Source organism: Heterobasidion irregulare (genome assembly GCF_000320585.1).
Source record: "Heterobasidion irregulare TC 32-1 unplaced genomic scaffold scaffold_14, whole genome shotgun sequence".
In the NCBI taxonomy this organism is placed as follows: Eukaryota; Fungi; Basidiomycota; class Agaricomycetes; order Russulales; family Bondarzewiaceae; genus Heterobasidion; species Heterobasidion irregulare.
In genome coordinates, this window is record NW_009258210.1 from 227,442 (window position 1) to 242,871 (window position 15,430).

Genomic DNA, 15,430 nt, shown 5'->3' on the forward strand with positions numbered 1-15,430 from the left:
TTCGAGGAAAGACTAGCCAAGGATAGGGTAAGATTGCAGATCCGAGACGTTCAGGCTTCCACCTTGGCATCCGCATCCTCCAACTCAACCGCACCGTCAGAGGCAATGAACGTCTCCTCGTTCACCATCTCCTCGTCCCCTTCAACCTTGACGTCTCCCTCCTCGCTCGCCACTGGCCCTGCAGACGCAGGTCCATTGCCGCTAGCCGACCGCCGCGCGCTCGAGCCGCCTTGAGGGCCCGATCTGGGCGGATTAGCGCACCTGTCCTTGCCATGTGCGATACGCAGGTTCGCGTAGTCGGGCTTGTTCTTCACACCGTCGATGGCCTTGATCGCGTTAGAGATGTTGGTGAAGTTCACGAACGCGCAGTTCCTGAGAACGTATCAGCACCAGTGATATCCAGGACGGTGAAATTTCAAACTCACTTTTCCTTCAGGAAGTTGACAAGCTCGATGTCGCCATATTCCCCGAAGTCTCTCTTGAGTCGGTCCTCGTTGAAAGACTCGAAGTCTTCAATATTGCCGATGTAGACGTTCCTCGTCGCACCGGAGTGCACCGCGAGCGCGAGCGCGGGAGGTAAGGGACCAGAATTCTTACCCCATCCAATTTTCAGACGCCGATTGTTCAGTGTAAGCCCCTGGTAAGACGCGACTTGGAAGAACGTGAACGCCGCGGCCGGGTCGATGAACGTGACGAACTGCGATGCAATCAGAATTAGCCAATAAAAGATAAGAAAGATGAGAAGCGTACAGCGATGTGCTTGTCCTGCATGTAGCGGATGCTCTGCAAAACGCCGCCGCGAATGGCGTTGCAAAGGTCCTCAGTGGTCGTCTCGGGGTGAATGTTACCCAAGTATACGGTCCTGTTGAGCCCCTGGTTTCCTGCGACTCCCATGGCATCCGGGGTGAACGGCGAATACGGAGAGAACGGCGAGAACGGCTGGCTCGTGTTGATAGGAGAGAGCGCTGCAGACTGCGCAACGAGCGATTGAGCGGCAGCGGCTTGAGCGGCTTGAGCAGCGGCCTGCTGAGATTTAGGAATGTAAGCACAGCGGTCCTTGCCATAGTTGACACGTTTGCCGGCCCATGCAGGTTCAGTCGGCAAAGTGTTCACAACCTACAAGGCAACGCTTCAGCAGTGTGAACATATGTTACGGCGATCAACGCACCTTCGTAGCGATGGAGATGCTGAGGAAGTGCACGAAGCCGATGTTCTTGTCGCGCACGATCTTGACTTGGTCGATCAGCCCGAAACGGCTGAGGTCGTCACGCAACTGCTCCTCCGTAGTGTTGTCATCGAGTCCGCCGAGATAGACGTTCCTGCTTGCGTTGCTCTGACTGATCGCGAGGGCGACCTGGCTGGGAACAGGCGAAGGCTTTCCCCAACCGATCTTGAGCTCCTGCCCGTGAAGGGCAAGTTTTTTGATCGTGGCATCAGCATGGAACGCCGCGGCAGTCGAGCCATCTAGGAACGAAAGAAAGACGCAAGATTTTTCGGGGAGAACGCGGATAGACTCGAGTGGACCGAAGTGGACGAGGTTCAATAATTCATCGACGGAGGCTGTCGAGGGGAGATTGCCGACATACACTGTGCGGCCGGTCGCGTTCGTGGTTGCACTCAAAGCCGCACTCAGAGCACTGCCAGGGTAGTTCCCACCTTGCGTAGATAGGGTCAATGTCGGTACGCGCTGTGGGTTGAAGCCCTGTATTTAAAGGTCAGTAAACAATCAGAAAGCTAACGCTTGAGAAGTAGTAGACACGGAAGCAGACTGGGTGGGCGAAATACTTCCATATCAGTCCACAAAAATGCGGCGCCTATAAAAGGCTCGGGAGATACACTCCGTCCTAAGCGTTTGATAGGGCACTCAGCACATGTTATGGCAAACGTAGCCAAAGTCCGAAAATACTCAGAGCTTATGGCCATTGCGGAAAAATTTCAGAAGACTGAGCACGCTTCAACGCTGTTTCAACAGCCACAACTGCCAGTTCACACAGCCACCCCGGTCGAGGCTGCCCGGCGCCAGAGAGATAGATAACAAAGGCAACAGCTCACCTGCGTGAAGTTTCCGACTTGATTGTTGTAAGGAAACCCACCGACACCGAGCATAGCCGGAAGACCGATTCCAAGCATGTTATATCCGTTGAATCCACCGTAGCCTCCACCGTTCTGCTGTTGCTGCTGCTGGTGTTGCTGTTGCTGCTGAGCAAATGCAATGGCAGTGTTTGGGCTCATTTGCTGAGACATGCCATTCCCGTTGGTCGGGGTGTTGAGGGACGTGGAGTAAAGGGCGTTGGCGGCGAACGAAGCCGGGGGAGAGCCGTTGTAACCTTGAGAAATATTTGCCTGGGGGCCGTATCCGTAGTTGGGGAAAGCTTCCCGGGTCGCGGAGAGACCGTTGGCACCATTGCTGGTGAATGAAGTGGGGGACCAACGGGCTTTTTTGGCATCAGGGCCGCCGACTGTATCCATAGACCTCTGTTGATGTGTGAGTAAATGCTGTGGGTGTGTTGTGTGTGGTGGCACACACCTTCATCATGTCGAGGTCAAAACCGTAAGATGGGTACTGGGTCGCAAAAGCTGTCTGAGAGTCGTCCATCATGGCGGTGGTATAAATGTGGAGAGGGTATGGAAAAAAGAGTGGATGGGAGAGGAGGTAACGGCGGAAGGAGGGAGAATAAAAAAAGAACTAGTTAGAGAAGCTGGGAAAGCTCAAAGATGTAGAGAGCGTAAGGGTTGTGGGAGGGGGGGGGGGGTCGGTGGGGCGGCTGGATAGCTGGCAAACGAGTGTGGAGGAGTTGGCAGTAAAGAGAACACGCACAAAAAGAGAGAGTGCGATGTACTTATAGATAAAGCTTTAGAAAATGCCCAACCCACGCACGAAAACGAACGCGGCAAGCAAGGGCGGGCACAAGGACAGAAAGGACGAGGACCAACGCGAGACAGAACAGAGAGCGACGCTCGCCCTCACAACTACCGCGGCCTCCCCTTTTAGCAACTCTCCGCCCTCCCATCTTCCCACACCCTAAGCGCGTCCGCGCACGGACCCTCCACGTCCCCGACAACCCCCCGCCCGCCCACATCAATACTACACAGGCCGTACGGCAGTGCATCCGTCAACCGCGAGCACCCTTGATGAATTCACCAACACCGTGTCCGACGATCCCTCGGTCGCGCGCCGCCATACAATATGGCTTATAGCACTTGGAGCATGTACATGACTCCTTAGCTCAGTGGTAGAGCGTGTGATTCCAGTGATCCAGAAATCTGATGATTGCGTAATTCCACAAGGTCAACGGTTCAATCCCGTTAGGAGTCATTTTTTTCTAACACTCTCAGTCATTCTCTTGAGTTTCTTGATATTTTGGTGATTGAGGAAGTGAAAGTATGCAAAAGCTCAAGGAATAAATTAGAATAGAGATTAAAGCAGTTTCATAGAAAATGTCACAAAAAATCCTGACAAATTAGGAAAAAATGGGGCTCCTTCAATGGTTCAATCCCACCAAAGGTCGACACTCTCATTCATGTCTCCTAATCTCTTGTATCATGGCACTGCTGGTCATGGACGACACCCAGCAGCAAGAGGGCGTGTTGCTGCTGTCTGCGCATTGTTATTACCGAGACATATGGTACACAAGCAGTCCCTACGCCGTCATCCAAGGTACCTCCAGATAAGATAGAAGCAGAAAAACGTAAAGACAGCACCTGCGATGAAAATATACATGTCCTGCGTGCTGTTCGACCACTCAGCGAGGCACTGCGCACGAACCAAGGTCCATGAGAAACGCACCTCCTGCGTTCGATCCAGCCAATGACGTCCCGACTTAGCCCGAGCGTGTTCGCCGCGTCTAGCAGCCGCCGCTGCGTGCCCTTGAGCATGTTCCGCTGATCAACGAGGTTGTCTAGCACCTCGCGGCCTTGCGCGATGAACTCATCCAGCCGCGTGTCCGTGTTCTGCAGGAACGAGTGTTCGTGCAGCGCGTGCTGCTCCCGCGTGGCTGCCATAAAAGGCTCTGGCGTCCGAAATGGCGACTCGGTATGCTCGGGAGCGTTTGGCGGCGCAGAGGGCGTAAAGCGTCGTCGTGCGTCAGAGGCACCGGGTGAGAGAGGATTTGTGCCTGAAAAGAGCTCTGCACGTTGCTGAGGGGCGTGCGGCGCAGGGGGGTCAAGACGCGCCGAGGCCTTCGTGGAGACGGGATGCGATGCATACCTCAACTTCCGCTTGCGTCTTCAGTCGCTCAAACTCTTTTCTCAGCTCAAAGTAGTCGGTCCGAAATTTCTGCACTCGCCTGAACGCATGCACGCTACGTTAGCTTTTCGTGGGCCTCGAGGCTCAGTCGCACGTACACGACGGCCTTCTCCTGTTTCGCCTTTATCATCTCTCGGCGCGCCATAGAGTCATAATCGTCGATGGTCCTGTTCATCGCAGAAAGGGAGGCTGAAACCTGCCCTAACAGAAGTATCAGTGGTGTACCAACTTGTACATAGTTGTTATTGCAAGCACCAACCTAGCAGGGAGGCGGAACTGTCTCCACCGCGCAATCGCTCCAAATCAGCCTGTATGGAGCTTGTTTGTCGGACACCAAGAGTGTACAACGAGTTCATCGTTGCTGAAATCAAGCGCGGGTGTAAGGACAGGCAATGAACGTGTGGATGTGGAATAGGCAGCCGTGTGAATGTTGCGACATGTCTAGTTTGGATCTGGTCTTCAGCGCTTCAGCTCATCCCAATCTCAGCACCATCATACTTTCCACATCAAAACTGTCTTGTTCTGTGAGGCTGTGGTTTCTCCAGGACCATGGGACATCTATGCGCCACTCTACGCGACGGAGGACAAGGCGGACATGTTACAACACAATTCCTTGTTCTCCTCCAAGACCTTGACACTGCTTGACGATGACACTACGCCTTTCAACCACAAGAGGAACACAATGATCATATTTCAGCTCGCTACCTTCTGGATTCTTCACTCATTGCCAACATGCAGTTCGAACACCTCCTCAGATATGTCGAACGGTGGGACCCGACCATCGCAGGTTTTATAGACATCGTGCGCCTCTGGTGCTTCAAGAGGCCTATCAGGCGCAGCAGTGATAAACCGAGAACAACTCCTGGGTGAGTCATTATCTCTCTCATACGTTGAATTGCATCTCCTCGGTGATAGTCAAGGCTTCTGCTTATTCGGTCACTGTTTGAGGATGACCTTTGCACATCGGGCTCTTGCGTAGGCCATATTTGAACGAATCATTGCTAACGGCGACTGTATCAGGTGTATCCGCGTCCAGCTTTACGCGACCATTCCAGCTGTGGCCTATGGCCCATGCCTGGACCAGGTCGATTTCCCGCTTGAGCCCAACGGGGACTTTGATCTCCACCAAGTGAAGGTATGGTGGGATCTCCCGAAATGTCGAGTGAGCAAGGCTTTGTTTGGCATACTGTGATGACCGCTCTCACCCCTGCGCGATTCCACTCCGTGATCAGGCTATGGATCGCAGTCGCTGCGCCCCGTTTTACTCAATGGATCCAGAGAAGCTATCGGCTCTCGCCGTTAGCACGCTCGCCGAAGGAAAGCGGCGGCTGGCTGTCGTGGGGTGTATGTGTGTTCACTGCCGTCGAGTATTAAGATTTATTTAGGATCTGACGACGAAAATCCGAGCAGGGACCGATCAGGAGCCATGGGAGCCAATCACGCTGCCCCCGCAAGACACCCTAACCCGTGAGCTGGGGTGGATCTGCCGTGCGTACGGTGACAACCCCGGGTGGTATCTCAAGCCCTTTGTCTTTGTCGCCTTGATCGCCTTGATGCTTTGGGAATGGCCTTCGACGTGTGCGTATGCTGGAACGTTTAAGGCGCTTACAAAAATGCTGCTTGTTTATGTTTTCTCGTTCTTCACCTAGACGTGGCTCTTTCTTTCTACGCTCTACACTCTCTATGCTGTATGTGATGGTGTGTTCCCATGAAAGTCTCCTTCTTTGTACCTATTCTTGCGGCGTCGATGAAGAATATTCGCTGGCCAATCGAAGCGTGTAGCTTGTCTGCGGCTTCTTCGCACCAAACCTTTGGCAATCTCTTGACCCTGCGCACTGCCCCAAGATAACGCTTATTGGCTCAGAAGCTCCACAACAGCTGCGGCGAGTGTTCATGCATCTTGTGTTCATTGCAATGACTAGTCACTGCGCCACGCGTAGCAGGATCCGAGTGCACAGATGCCACCCAAGAACACAAAGCGCTGAATTCAGAGCCTAAGTTTTCGACGAAAATCCAACGAGAAACCCATGAAAAAGAACAAAGGCCTCCACCAACAAAATATCATTCACTTTTGATGGCTTATGATAGAAAGGCGTGAAATTTTGATGTAAGCTCACCTTTTTCATGTGGGTTTCCACAGTATTTCCACCGAAATCTTTGGTCTGCGCGCAGTCAATTTGTTCCCACGCACCGCATATAAAGGCCTTCAGACAGTGCAGCAGCCATCGACACTAATAATTTATCGTACAAGCGATTGCTTTGTGAAGGCCACACTGTTCTTGCCAAGATCTCTCTTAGATATCGTTTGTCGGCTGCCATGTCAAAGCGTCTAGGCCAGAATTAGTATATAAACGCATTCAGCGTCTTCTGCCAGATCTTTGCTCCCATCGTACACTGCTTATTCTTCCCAAGTTCCAAGTCAACAATATGCCCAAGAGATCCCCCAGTCCCGAGCCAGTCAAGGATAGGCCGAAGTACCTATCCGTGGTCCACCCTTATCCTTTGAGAACTAACTTCGAGGAGCAACAAGAGCAGGAGGATTTTGTCCGATGGCTTGCGTGCTGCACAGGCCCCAGGCCACTCTACGCACTATACCACAAACCCTCGGTTCGTATCTGCCCAATCGATGTCATTCGATGAGTGGCTCACTGTCTCATACAGGCCCCAAGCATGGTCGTTATCGAGATCGATCGCGAGTTTGACCGCTTCCGCAGCCTGCTCGGTGCTCACAAATGGGCAGAGGTGCTAAGTGACCCGGCGGAAGAGCAGAAAGATAAATTCACGCGAATATTCTTCTGCAAACTGACGACCGCGCGAGAGATTGAAAAAGACGGTTCGTTCATCACTTGATTTTATTTCTTTGACGTTTATTAGATACCTGTGGCAGGGTGGAGGCGCGTGGACATCAAAGAGGTTTGGTTCAAGGGATGGGATTTTCAACACCCATTTCGTCCCAGGCTAGATATAAACGGAAAAATGTTCGTCCCTAACAGCATGGTGTATCCCTATCCGCCCTCGCATTACTGTGAACCACCGACCGAGACACATAGCAACAAACCCATGTGCTCCCCGCTCCCCGTAAACACCTTCCCTCCGCCTCCACCATCTCGTCCTGCGCCTCCACGTACGTCCACGCGGCCTCTGCGTAGAACTCATCGGACAGCGTACTGAGACACTTGTGATTCAGCGGGCTCGAGCGAGTGGGCTGCAGCCAAAGAAAATGGGAGCTCGTCTTCACAGAACAAAAAGAAAAAGAAAATATCCGCGCAGTCGTCGCCCCGCGTACGTACTCCAAACCCAGCGGCGCCGATCGTTACCACAGATTCCGGTACGTGTCCCTGTCAATCGTGCTCCGTCGTTTCTAAACTTTTCTGTTTATTGAGTGAGAGGCGGTCCGCCCGAGATCAAGGCTCCCTCGCCTGTAGTGCCCCTGGCGCCTGCTGCTGCGATGACGACGACGACGACGAGTACCACGAGTCACTGCAAGCTTGTTCCTTTTCTTCCACTATTTTACTTGAATATTCATTGTACTATGTAGGGGCCAAGAGCCCGCCGCCAGGGCTCAAGTCCCCGACACCATCACTCCAAGCGAACGCTGCTTGGAGTCACGTTGCAACCAACAAACTCACCTTAGATCAAGGTCCGCTACCCCCGCCTCCCGGCTTGCCTCCAAAGCCGTCTGCCGTGCCGCCTCAAACAATGCGATGGAGCGACTATCTTGAAGACAGCGATGACGATAGTGTCGCGATCACGGTAGGGAATGGGCGCCAACGAGATATCATGGATGACAGCGAGAGCGACGAATTAGGACGAACTCGTGCAATGATGGCTCTTCGATCCCGCAGGCACGAAGATGAAGATGAAGACGAGGACGAGGACGAGAATGACTACGATGTCCCATATACCTTTTCTTCGGGGCCTCCAGCCCCTCCGCAAGTGGTCGTGGACAATGCACAAGAAGCCACGCATCATTTGTCACCATGGGCCAACTATGGGGAAGAGGAGGAAGATGAAGAGCAGAAGGTAGAATGGAAATGCAAGGTACATGGTGTCATGTGCAGCAAATTATGCACGGAGCGCAATAAGTATGAGCGCGAGAAGAAGCGCAAACAGGCTGAAGAGGAAGGGAGAGGTCGTGGCTGGGGCAGAGGCAGGGGCAAAGGAAGAGGAAGGGGCCGTGGAGAACGAGGTTGGTGTCCTTTTAGTTCGTTCCGCAACAGGAGATGTCTGATCTCGCTGTCACAGGGCCTGAGAATTCACGTGGCAAACAAGCTGATGTTGAGGAAGAGGACAAGCGCAATGATAGTGCTGCGAGCGCTAGTTCTCCGGAAACATCACGCCAAGGTACCCCTGTCGAAGAGGACTGGAACGCGATTCTGAAGAAAGCTTGGCATCCTAACTCTGACGAGAATGGATCGCGCCACGATGCCCCTGTCGAGGATGAAAAGGACTGGAACGCGCCCTTAAGGAAAGCTTGGCCATCAAAGACTGATGACGGAAGCCCCGAGGACAATGCGGAGGCGGCATCTGCCACAGGTTCAAGTATCATTGTTCAATACCCATATTCTGGACCTTCTTATGGAGGGGTTCCTGCTCTTTGGCCGCCAGTTACCACTTCTCACGAAGCTGAAGACGATGTTCTCTCTGAAGCAGGATGGGAGAACGCTTCGGAAGGCCCTTGGTGAGCCAGCATTGGGCAAAATGATTTGTTTGAGTTCCTCTTCTTGAATATGTCATCGTTGAACTGTTCGCACTGGTATCCTCGAAACATAGCTATCGTGTTGTCTTGCTTGTACTAGTCTATTGCTTCATGTTGTGTAGGCTTGAATTGTTCAAACTCATGCACCTAGGTGGATCCATATAATATTAGCGAAAACCCAGTTCCAAGGACCTAGTCTCCAGCATAGAAATAAATGAACCATCTGCCGGCCTAAACCTCCTGACCAACACCGTCATCCAACCTGAAGCGCCGGACGCCCTCGGCCTTTCCCCAAGGTACCTCTTCTTCCCAGTGGCTTATGACCACAACTCCCTGGTCTATACCAACACCGTCCTCCTTGAGGTATCGTCTAGCTGCCTTGATCATCCCTTCGTCCATCCCAGCCCAAACCTCGTCAAGCAGTACAACTTCCGGCTGCCCAACCAGTGCGCGCATCAGGAGAACAATACTCTGGGCGCCTGCAGGCAGCTCAGAGAACGTCCGCTTTGAAAATTCCTCTGACGTGTCCTGCTCCACATCGCCACCCCAAGTTTGCGGTCCTAGTCGCCCGAGGACCTCCCATACCCGCTGCTCACGCCAAGCGAGTTCCTCCGGACTGAGCCCGCCGCGCAATCCGACACCTAGGCCGCGTTCTCCTAATGGTACAAAGCCGCCGTCAAAACCAGTAGCGACCGCCTCCCAAACGCTCATGTTCCGCGCACGGGGCCACGCATTGTAAAGCTCGGGGGAGACAACGCCTATGCGGGTTCGCAGGGTTGCAGTCGCGTGTGTGCGACGTGGGGAACCAAAAAGAGAGAGTAAAGAAGGAGCTTGTTGGGTGTATGATTGGGGGTGATCGCCGGTTAACATGGAGAGCAGGGTTGTTTTCCCTGATCCTGTAAATTTACGAAGGTTAATACAATACTGGGAAAGGCAACGAGATGAGATACCATTTGCTCCTTGGAGATGCCATCGGTCACCGGCCTTGATAACCCAGTTGATATTTTTGAGGACCTGTAGCTCCAGGTTGAACACAATAAAACTCGGGGATATAGAAGAGATGATTACATGACGATCGTGATATTTCACATTCACGTTGCGCATATCTACCAAGACTTGAGGAAGCCCCTTGGATGCAGCTTTTGCGTTGCTTCCAAGGGTATTGGTCTGCCCGTCCTGTCGTTTAGTTGACTCGATGATTGCTTCTATATCTTGTTTGGGGCCGGCTTGCACGCGGCCACCGCTGACAACAGCAATATGGGAGATCCATTCAGGGATAGGATCCTGCATTCGCAAACCCAATATCACGCGGGGATTACGAGATTCGTGAAGCTGATGTAGGAGCGATAGCAGGGTGGGGCGCATTTGAACGTCAAGGCCAGCTGTTCAAAGTTGCATAACCGTGAAGGAAATACGCCTCAGACGCGATGATGAGTATCAATTTAGGATCGCACGCACTGAGAGGTTCGTCCAAGAGCAAAATTCCTGGCTTATTCAACAGGGCCTTGACAATTCTAGCCCTCCTTGTTTGTCCGTTACTCAGAGCCACTAGAGGAAGGTCTAGAAGATGTTCCAGTCCTAGCCCTTCTACCCACTCTTGAAAGTGTCTCACCCGCTCCTCCTTCTCTTCCTTACCTGGGACAATCTCACCGTCCACAATGAATGACGAAATTGAGTTATGTATGAGCCCCGACTCTTCGGGGAACATACTCTGTCTCAGGGTGATGCGGTCCTCTTCACGAACAGCACCATACCGTGCGGTATAGTCATAAAATGTACCACCTGATGCACGAGGGCGATGGGCAAACGAAACAAGGGACACTTGTTCATGAAAGGGCCTATTCGCCTTGGAAGAATCCGACAACAGATTGGAGAGGAAGGGAAACGGACCACTTGGAGGTGGAGGTGAGATGCGTAGATTGCCCAGCAGGGTCTGTTAATATGAATTGTCATTTTGAGGATAAGGGAGCATATGACATAAAACCGAACGATGCAGATTGATTCACTTACAGGGCGTACAACCGTTATAAACGTACCTCCAATAATGCGGTCTTTTCACCCGACCCCGAACCGACTACAGCCCAATTTTCTCCATCATTTACAGTCCACTCCAAATCGCGGAACACACTGCGTGCACCGTTTGCATCACCAAAGCGGTATACATTGGATCTGGGGATGTGCACGATTTTTGATGAGCTCTGGTTGGTTGAATAGCCCCTACGACACAGAGCATGCAACCAGTGTGTGGATGCATTCCGTCGCGGCATTGGTGGGCGTTCGAAGACGACGGTCGTCGTGGTGGAAGAGTAAGACGGAGCTTTTTGGCGCTGAGCAAACGCTCGAGCCAATGGAATGACTCACGTGGACGAGCAATGAGATCAAGAGACCGCGTTTCGCGACGCGTCTTGTGGAAGGCGATCGCGGGTAGGATTGAGCAGTAACGAAAATCAGAAGAAGATTCACAAGAAGACATATAATTACAGCTATAAAGATGAGTAGGTCAAGAACAACACTTAGATGAAGCAGTATCATAGTTTGAAACCGACTACAGCGTCCACCAGCCCGTCTCTCAACTTTGTCAAAGTTGCCCATTCCGGCACAAACGTCAATGCCTCCTCCAACGCTGGAATGCGCGCACCCATGTTTTCGTCACCATATAACTTCAAACCATCATGCAAGCCGTGCGCGACACCGGTGATCCACCCACCTTGATGTTCCGCCCAAGAACAGGCGACGCTCCCTCCAATCCCATCGACTTTCCCGTTTTCTTCCCACTCGACTTCTACATGGAATGTGCGCTCCCACTCTCTGCTCCAAAGCCGCACCTCACTAACACTAACACCTCCTGGAATCTCGAATTCATGCCAGTCTGCCTTCTCTTTGCGGGCGCCTGGAGACTTAGATGATAGGACGCGGTATCGTTTGATATCGAGTCCATCAAGGTGAATTCTGCAGGCGCGTGTATTTGTTCCGTGGACCACAAAGCGCGCAGACGACTCGTCGATCCTCGTCCCATTGAAATAGATCCACGCCGGTTTAGGTCCCATCTCCTTCTGTATGTCCTCACAGCGATCGAAGGTCGTGTGATTGTCCTTCGTGGTACAACGAAGGTATGACGGATCAGACGGCGCAGGCAGCAAAGATTGGTCAACTTCCCAAGAGCAAGTCTGCTGCCCATTTCGAAGCAAATTGTCTTCACAGTGAACGTCCCTGCTTCGCCATGACGAAGGCAACTCCTTGACAGCGCGCTCAACGTAGGGTGCAACTCCAGTCAATTCCGTTATAGCGCGCACCACCGCTGGCCGGTAAAGCTCATTCGCTGAACCCTGTGACTGGGTCAGACTGCCTGCAGAGAATGAGAGATTCGCCAGTTCAACGCGACTACTGAAAAACATTTTGCACCGCGCGCCGTCGGAGTCAAATGGCCAAATTAGCCATGCATATGCTGTCGCCGCCGCAAACACGACAAATACGAGAAGAGTGAGCGAGTGGTGTAATTTGTGGGCAAACGGCGACAGAGGAATAAGAATAAGAACAGAGAGCACGGACAAGGGCGCATATACTGCAAAGGCCAGTGTTAACCAATCATTTGCACGTAAAGAAGTACACTCACCGGTGCCAACCCAGCCTCCATCGACGACGGTTTGAGGCATAGCTCCGGTCCACAAGAAAGCAAGTGCCCCGAGTAGAATCACGGGAATAGGTAGGGATAACATCACCTCCGAGATCCACCAGAAGGATGCTCTATCCTGAGCGCCTTTGTCCAGGATTTGTTCGGACTTTAAGATTGCAGAAGCACGATGCCTGATGAGCGGGGTCGTCTCAGAGGTATCGAGCTCCTCCGACATATCTCCACCCACCCCTTCTCCAGATTGATGCCGAGCATTACCGGAAGAATCATCTAGTACTGCGCCGCTACCCTCACCCTGCACATCTAGATCATCGCCTGCGCTAGTCGTAGGGATGCGTACTTCGCGTCCGGCTTTTCCTGTTCCCATTAAACCTTCTGCAGAGCTGATTATGACAGCTAGAAATGCGCACGCATTCCATGCTCCAACCCAGTACAAACCTGTGATATTCGTGCGCTGAATGAGTACGGTCGCGCCGAGAAGGAGAACCCAGGTCATGGCATATAACTCAAAGAGGACAATGGACTTCTGCCTCGCAGGCGTCACGGGGCGGACCTTCTCCGCCAATGACAAAGGGATCGCTAAGGTCAAGTAGGAGAGTGAGAACATTGATAATGTGGTCGCGAGCGCATGAGCATGAATTGTCTGCCAGGGTTGTAAGTCGGTGAAGCCATCTCTGTTCCAATATGGATTGAGAAAACGTACGTATGGGTTTAATTCAATGTAGCCCACCACCAGCCCAACTTGGGCACCGACGGTCAATACAAGAGCGAATGGAAAACGTCCAAAACCCTGCAACCCATCAATCCATCGCTTCTCCGGCTGTGCTTGGCGAGCGAGTATTGACTGGCGCGATAAAGAGAATGCAAGTATGGCAATAACTAAGGGACCACCGGACAGCAGGACAATATTAGCAGCAAGAAGAAGGCGAAGTGGGAATGCGATCAAGTAGCTTGCAAATACTGGAGCGATGAAGAATTATCAGTCGCAAGACCGGTGCTTATAGTCACAAACTCACGATCGAAGTATACAATGCCTTCCTTCTCACTCACAACATCTCCCACATCTTCATTCTGCGTGTCTGCATTCAGCAAGGTATCCCCGGCACCTTGAACTAACTCCATCATGGCCCAGAGGGCCCTCCGTCCACCATCTCTGCCCATAGAGCGTACGGAGTCGTCCGGTGTGTGATATTTTGCCCTTCTGCGATAGAACGCAACATCAGCACCTCGCATACCGCCTCCTGGTCCCTTATAGGCAGATGTCCCCATATCATTTTGGTTAGTATGAGGCCCGCGCGTTCCCTTGGGACCCGAGTAAACCGCGTAGTCTGTCTCAGACCGTACAACGCCTCGGGCAAAGGCATCCGCAGTCAGAGCATTGGCGTGAGGATGAGGGACATTCCTGAAGGCTTGAAGTTCGACAAGGGAGGTAGTACGAAACAAAAGAGGTCGTCTGACATGACAGAAAACAAGAATCCGAACGGCCATTTAAGCTGGGTAGATGAGTACATCATGAGACAGAGACTTACCCTCCCGCCCCTGCCCCTTCAAAGTTCAAAAAGGTTGAAGTCAAATTCGACCACGAGTGTTCCAAGAATCTGTTAAACCGAACAAACGCAATGTAAGGCCTATAACCATACTATCTGTCGAAGAAAACTAACGCATGTGCCCCATGGAGTCCATCTTCTTCGCCATTATTTATGTTGAACACAGCGGTGCGACGAGGTCTATGGGTTGCGAGATACTTAATCATCTGAAGTAGAGCTGAAACGCTCATGCCATTGTCAGTTGCCCCAGGTCCTGTCGATACGGAGTCAAAGTGCGCAGAGAACAGGACTCCGTTGGCTGCACTAGGAGCGAAATGAACAATCTCCATCATCTATATCCTGTGAGATTCGCACCCTTGGAGTCCTCGTCATGGCCATCAATCTTGACAAGAATGTTGTTGCCCTCAAAGTATGCTACGTGAGCACCGTCGATGAATGATACTGATGTCTGAGAATCATCTAAGACAGTCATATGGTTATGATTTTCGGCGATTGCAGAAACGCGATCGAGGAGAAATGACCGGACGCGATCATTCTCGCGCGAGTTATATGGATGTGGTTGCGCTGTAATCTATAGTTATCTCTGTCAGCAAAAAGGTCTAGTAAGAGACTGGGTACCCGTGGGCCGTCAAGGGAAGATTCCACAATCAAAAAATGTACTGAACACAGCTATCCAACCGACCTTCAAACACCCACACAGTCTTGTATCAAGCCCAGTTTGGATATTCATCGATTCTTATGACTGTATCCGAAAGCGCATACCATGATGTGTAGTGGAACCGATATCTTTTGCAGACGATACTGCAGGATAGCGTGCCGCTTATAAGACGAGAAAGAGAGATACAAAGAGAGCCGAAACAACAGCAGTTATTCAGCACACAGATATTGCACTGACCAGATGTAAATCTCGATAAGCTTCGTCCAGACTCAACCCATACGCATGCTGCTTGGCAATACCTGGCACGGATGCAAGTTGATCCGTAAAATAAAGAGAGAGAAATGTCGTCAAGTATATGAGAACTATAAGAAACGTTGTTGGAAAGGTTCGGAAACAAAAGACAGCACGTAGGGAAGAGGGGAGGGACATGATCATGCCCTTATTGAGTCAAACATGCAATGGTTGACTAAAGAAAGCTTGCGTGACGTCACACTGTTGTAGGTCCTTTTCAGTCTCGTAGCGCCCCAAGTCAAGGAAGCCGAACATGGACAGGCGTTATGTTTGTCTATGAGTACAATACAAAGAGCACATAGGACTATATATGAGAGACTTGCATGATTTGAGAAAACGAACATTCAATGATCCACAC

The 15,430-nt window shown here is 51.8% G+C and overlaps 6 protein-coding genes across 6 annotated transcripts; 2 read left to right on the forward strand and 4 right to left on the reverse strand.

Moving 5' to 3' along the window:
- Positions 1-50: 50 nt before the first annotated feature.
- Positions 51-2,599, reverse strand: HETIRDRAFT_430967 (uncharacterized protein; the record flags this gene model as incomplete). The annotated part of the gene is made up of 6 exons (XM_009554881.1): positions 51-372; positions 426-697; positions 751-1,116; positions 1,169-1,702; positions 2,053-2,475; positions 2,528-2,599. 6 exons carry the CDS (start codon positions 2,597-2,599, stop codon positions 51-53), a joined length of 1,989 nt encoding a protein of 662 aa, XP_009553176.1.
- A 961-nt stretch (positions 2,600-3,560) lies between these two features.
- On the reverse strand, positions 3,561-4,602 carry HETIRDRAFT_437271 (uncharacterized protein; the record flags this gene model as incomplete). The annotated part of the gene is made up of 5 exons (XM_009554882.1): positions 3,561-3,731; positions 3,788-4,137; positions 4,208-4,286; positions 4,345-4,447; positions 4,506-4,602. 5 exons carry the CDS (start codon positions 4,600-4,602, stop codon positions 3,650-3,652), a joined length of 711 nt encoding a protein of 236 aa, XP_009553177.1. The 3' UTR covers positions 3,561-3,649.
- Positions 4,603-4,978: 376 nt separating this feature from the next.
- HETIRDRAFT_108584 (uncharacterized protein) lies at positions 4,979-5,895 on the forward strand (the record flags this gene model as incomplete). The annotated part of the gene is made up of 4 exons (XM_009554883.1): positions 4,979-5,112; positions 5,267-5,408; positions 5,479-5,590; positions 5,657-5,895. The coding sequence occupies 4 exons, from the start codon at positions 4,979-4,981 to the stop codon at positions 5,893-5,895; spliced, it is 627 nt and encodes a 208-aa protein (XP_009553178.1).
- A 1,009-nt stretch (positions 5,896-6,904) lies between these two features.
- HETIRDRAFT_243922 (uncharacterized protein) lies at positions 6,905-7,177 on the forward strand (the record flags this gene model as incomplete). Its single annotated transcript, XM_009554884.1, has 2 exons — positions 6,905-7,079; positions 7,134-7,177. Coding segments are annotated over 2 exons (219 nt in total), but the record flags the coding sequence as incomplete, so codon positions are not given.
- Positions 7,178-9,176: 1,999 nt separating this feature from the next.
- HETIRDRAFT_127188 (ABC transporter) lies at positions 9,177-11,212 on the reverse strand (the record flags this gene model as incomplete). Its single annotated transcript, XM_009554885.1, has 5 exons — positions 9,177-9,841; positions 9,896-9,959; positions 10,014-10,327; positions 10,404-10,878; positions 10,982-11,212. 5 exons carry the CDS (start codon positions 11,210-11,212, stop codon positions 9,177-9,179), a joined length of 1,749 nt encoding a protein of 582 aa, XP_009553180.1.
- A 167-nt stretch (positions 11,213-11,379) lies between these two features.
- On the reverse strand, positions 11,380-15,210 carry HETIRDRAFT_39891 (uncharacterized protein; the record flags this gene model as incomplete). Its single annotated transcript, XM_009554749.1, has 8 exons — positions 11,380-12,507; positions 12,559-13,219; positions 13,280-13,536; positions 13,593-14,029; positions 14,106-14,174; positions 14,238-14,421; positions 14,478-14,694; positions 15,019-15,210. The coding sequence occupies 8 exons, from the start codon at positions 15,208-15,210 to the stop codon at positions 11,474-11,476; spliced, it is 3,051 nt and encodes a 1,016-aa protein (XP_009553044.1). The 3' UTR covers positions 11,380-11,473.
- Between the last annotated feature and the right edge of the window lie 220 nt (positions 15,211-15,430).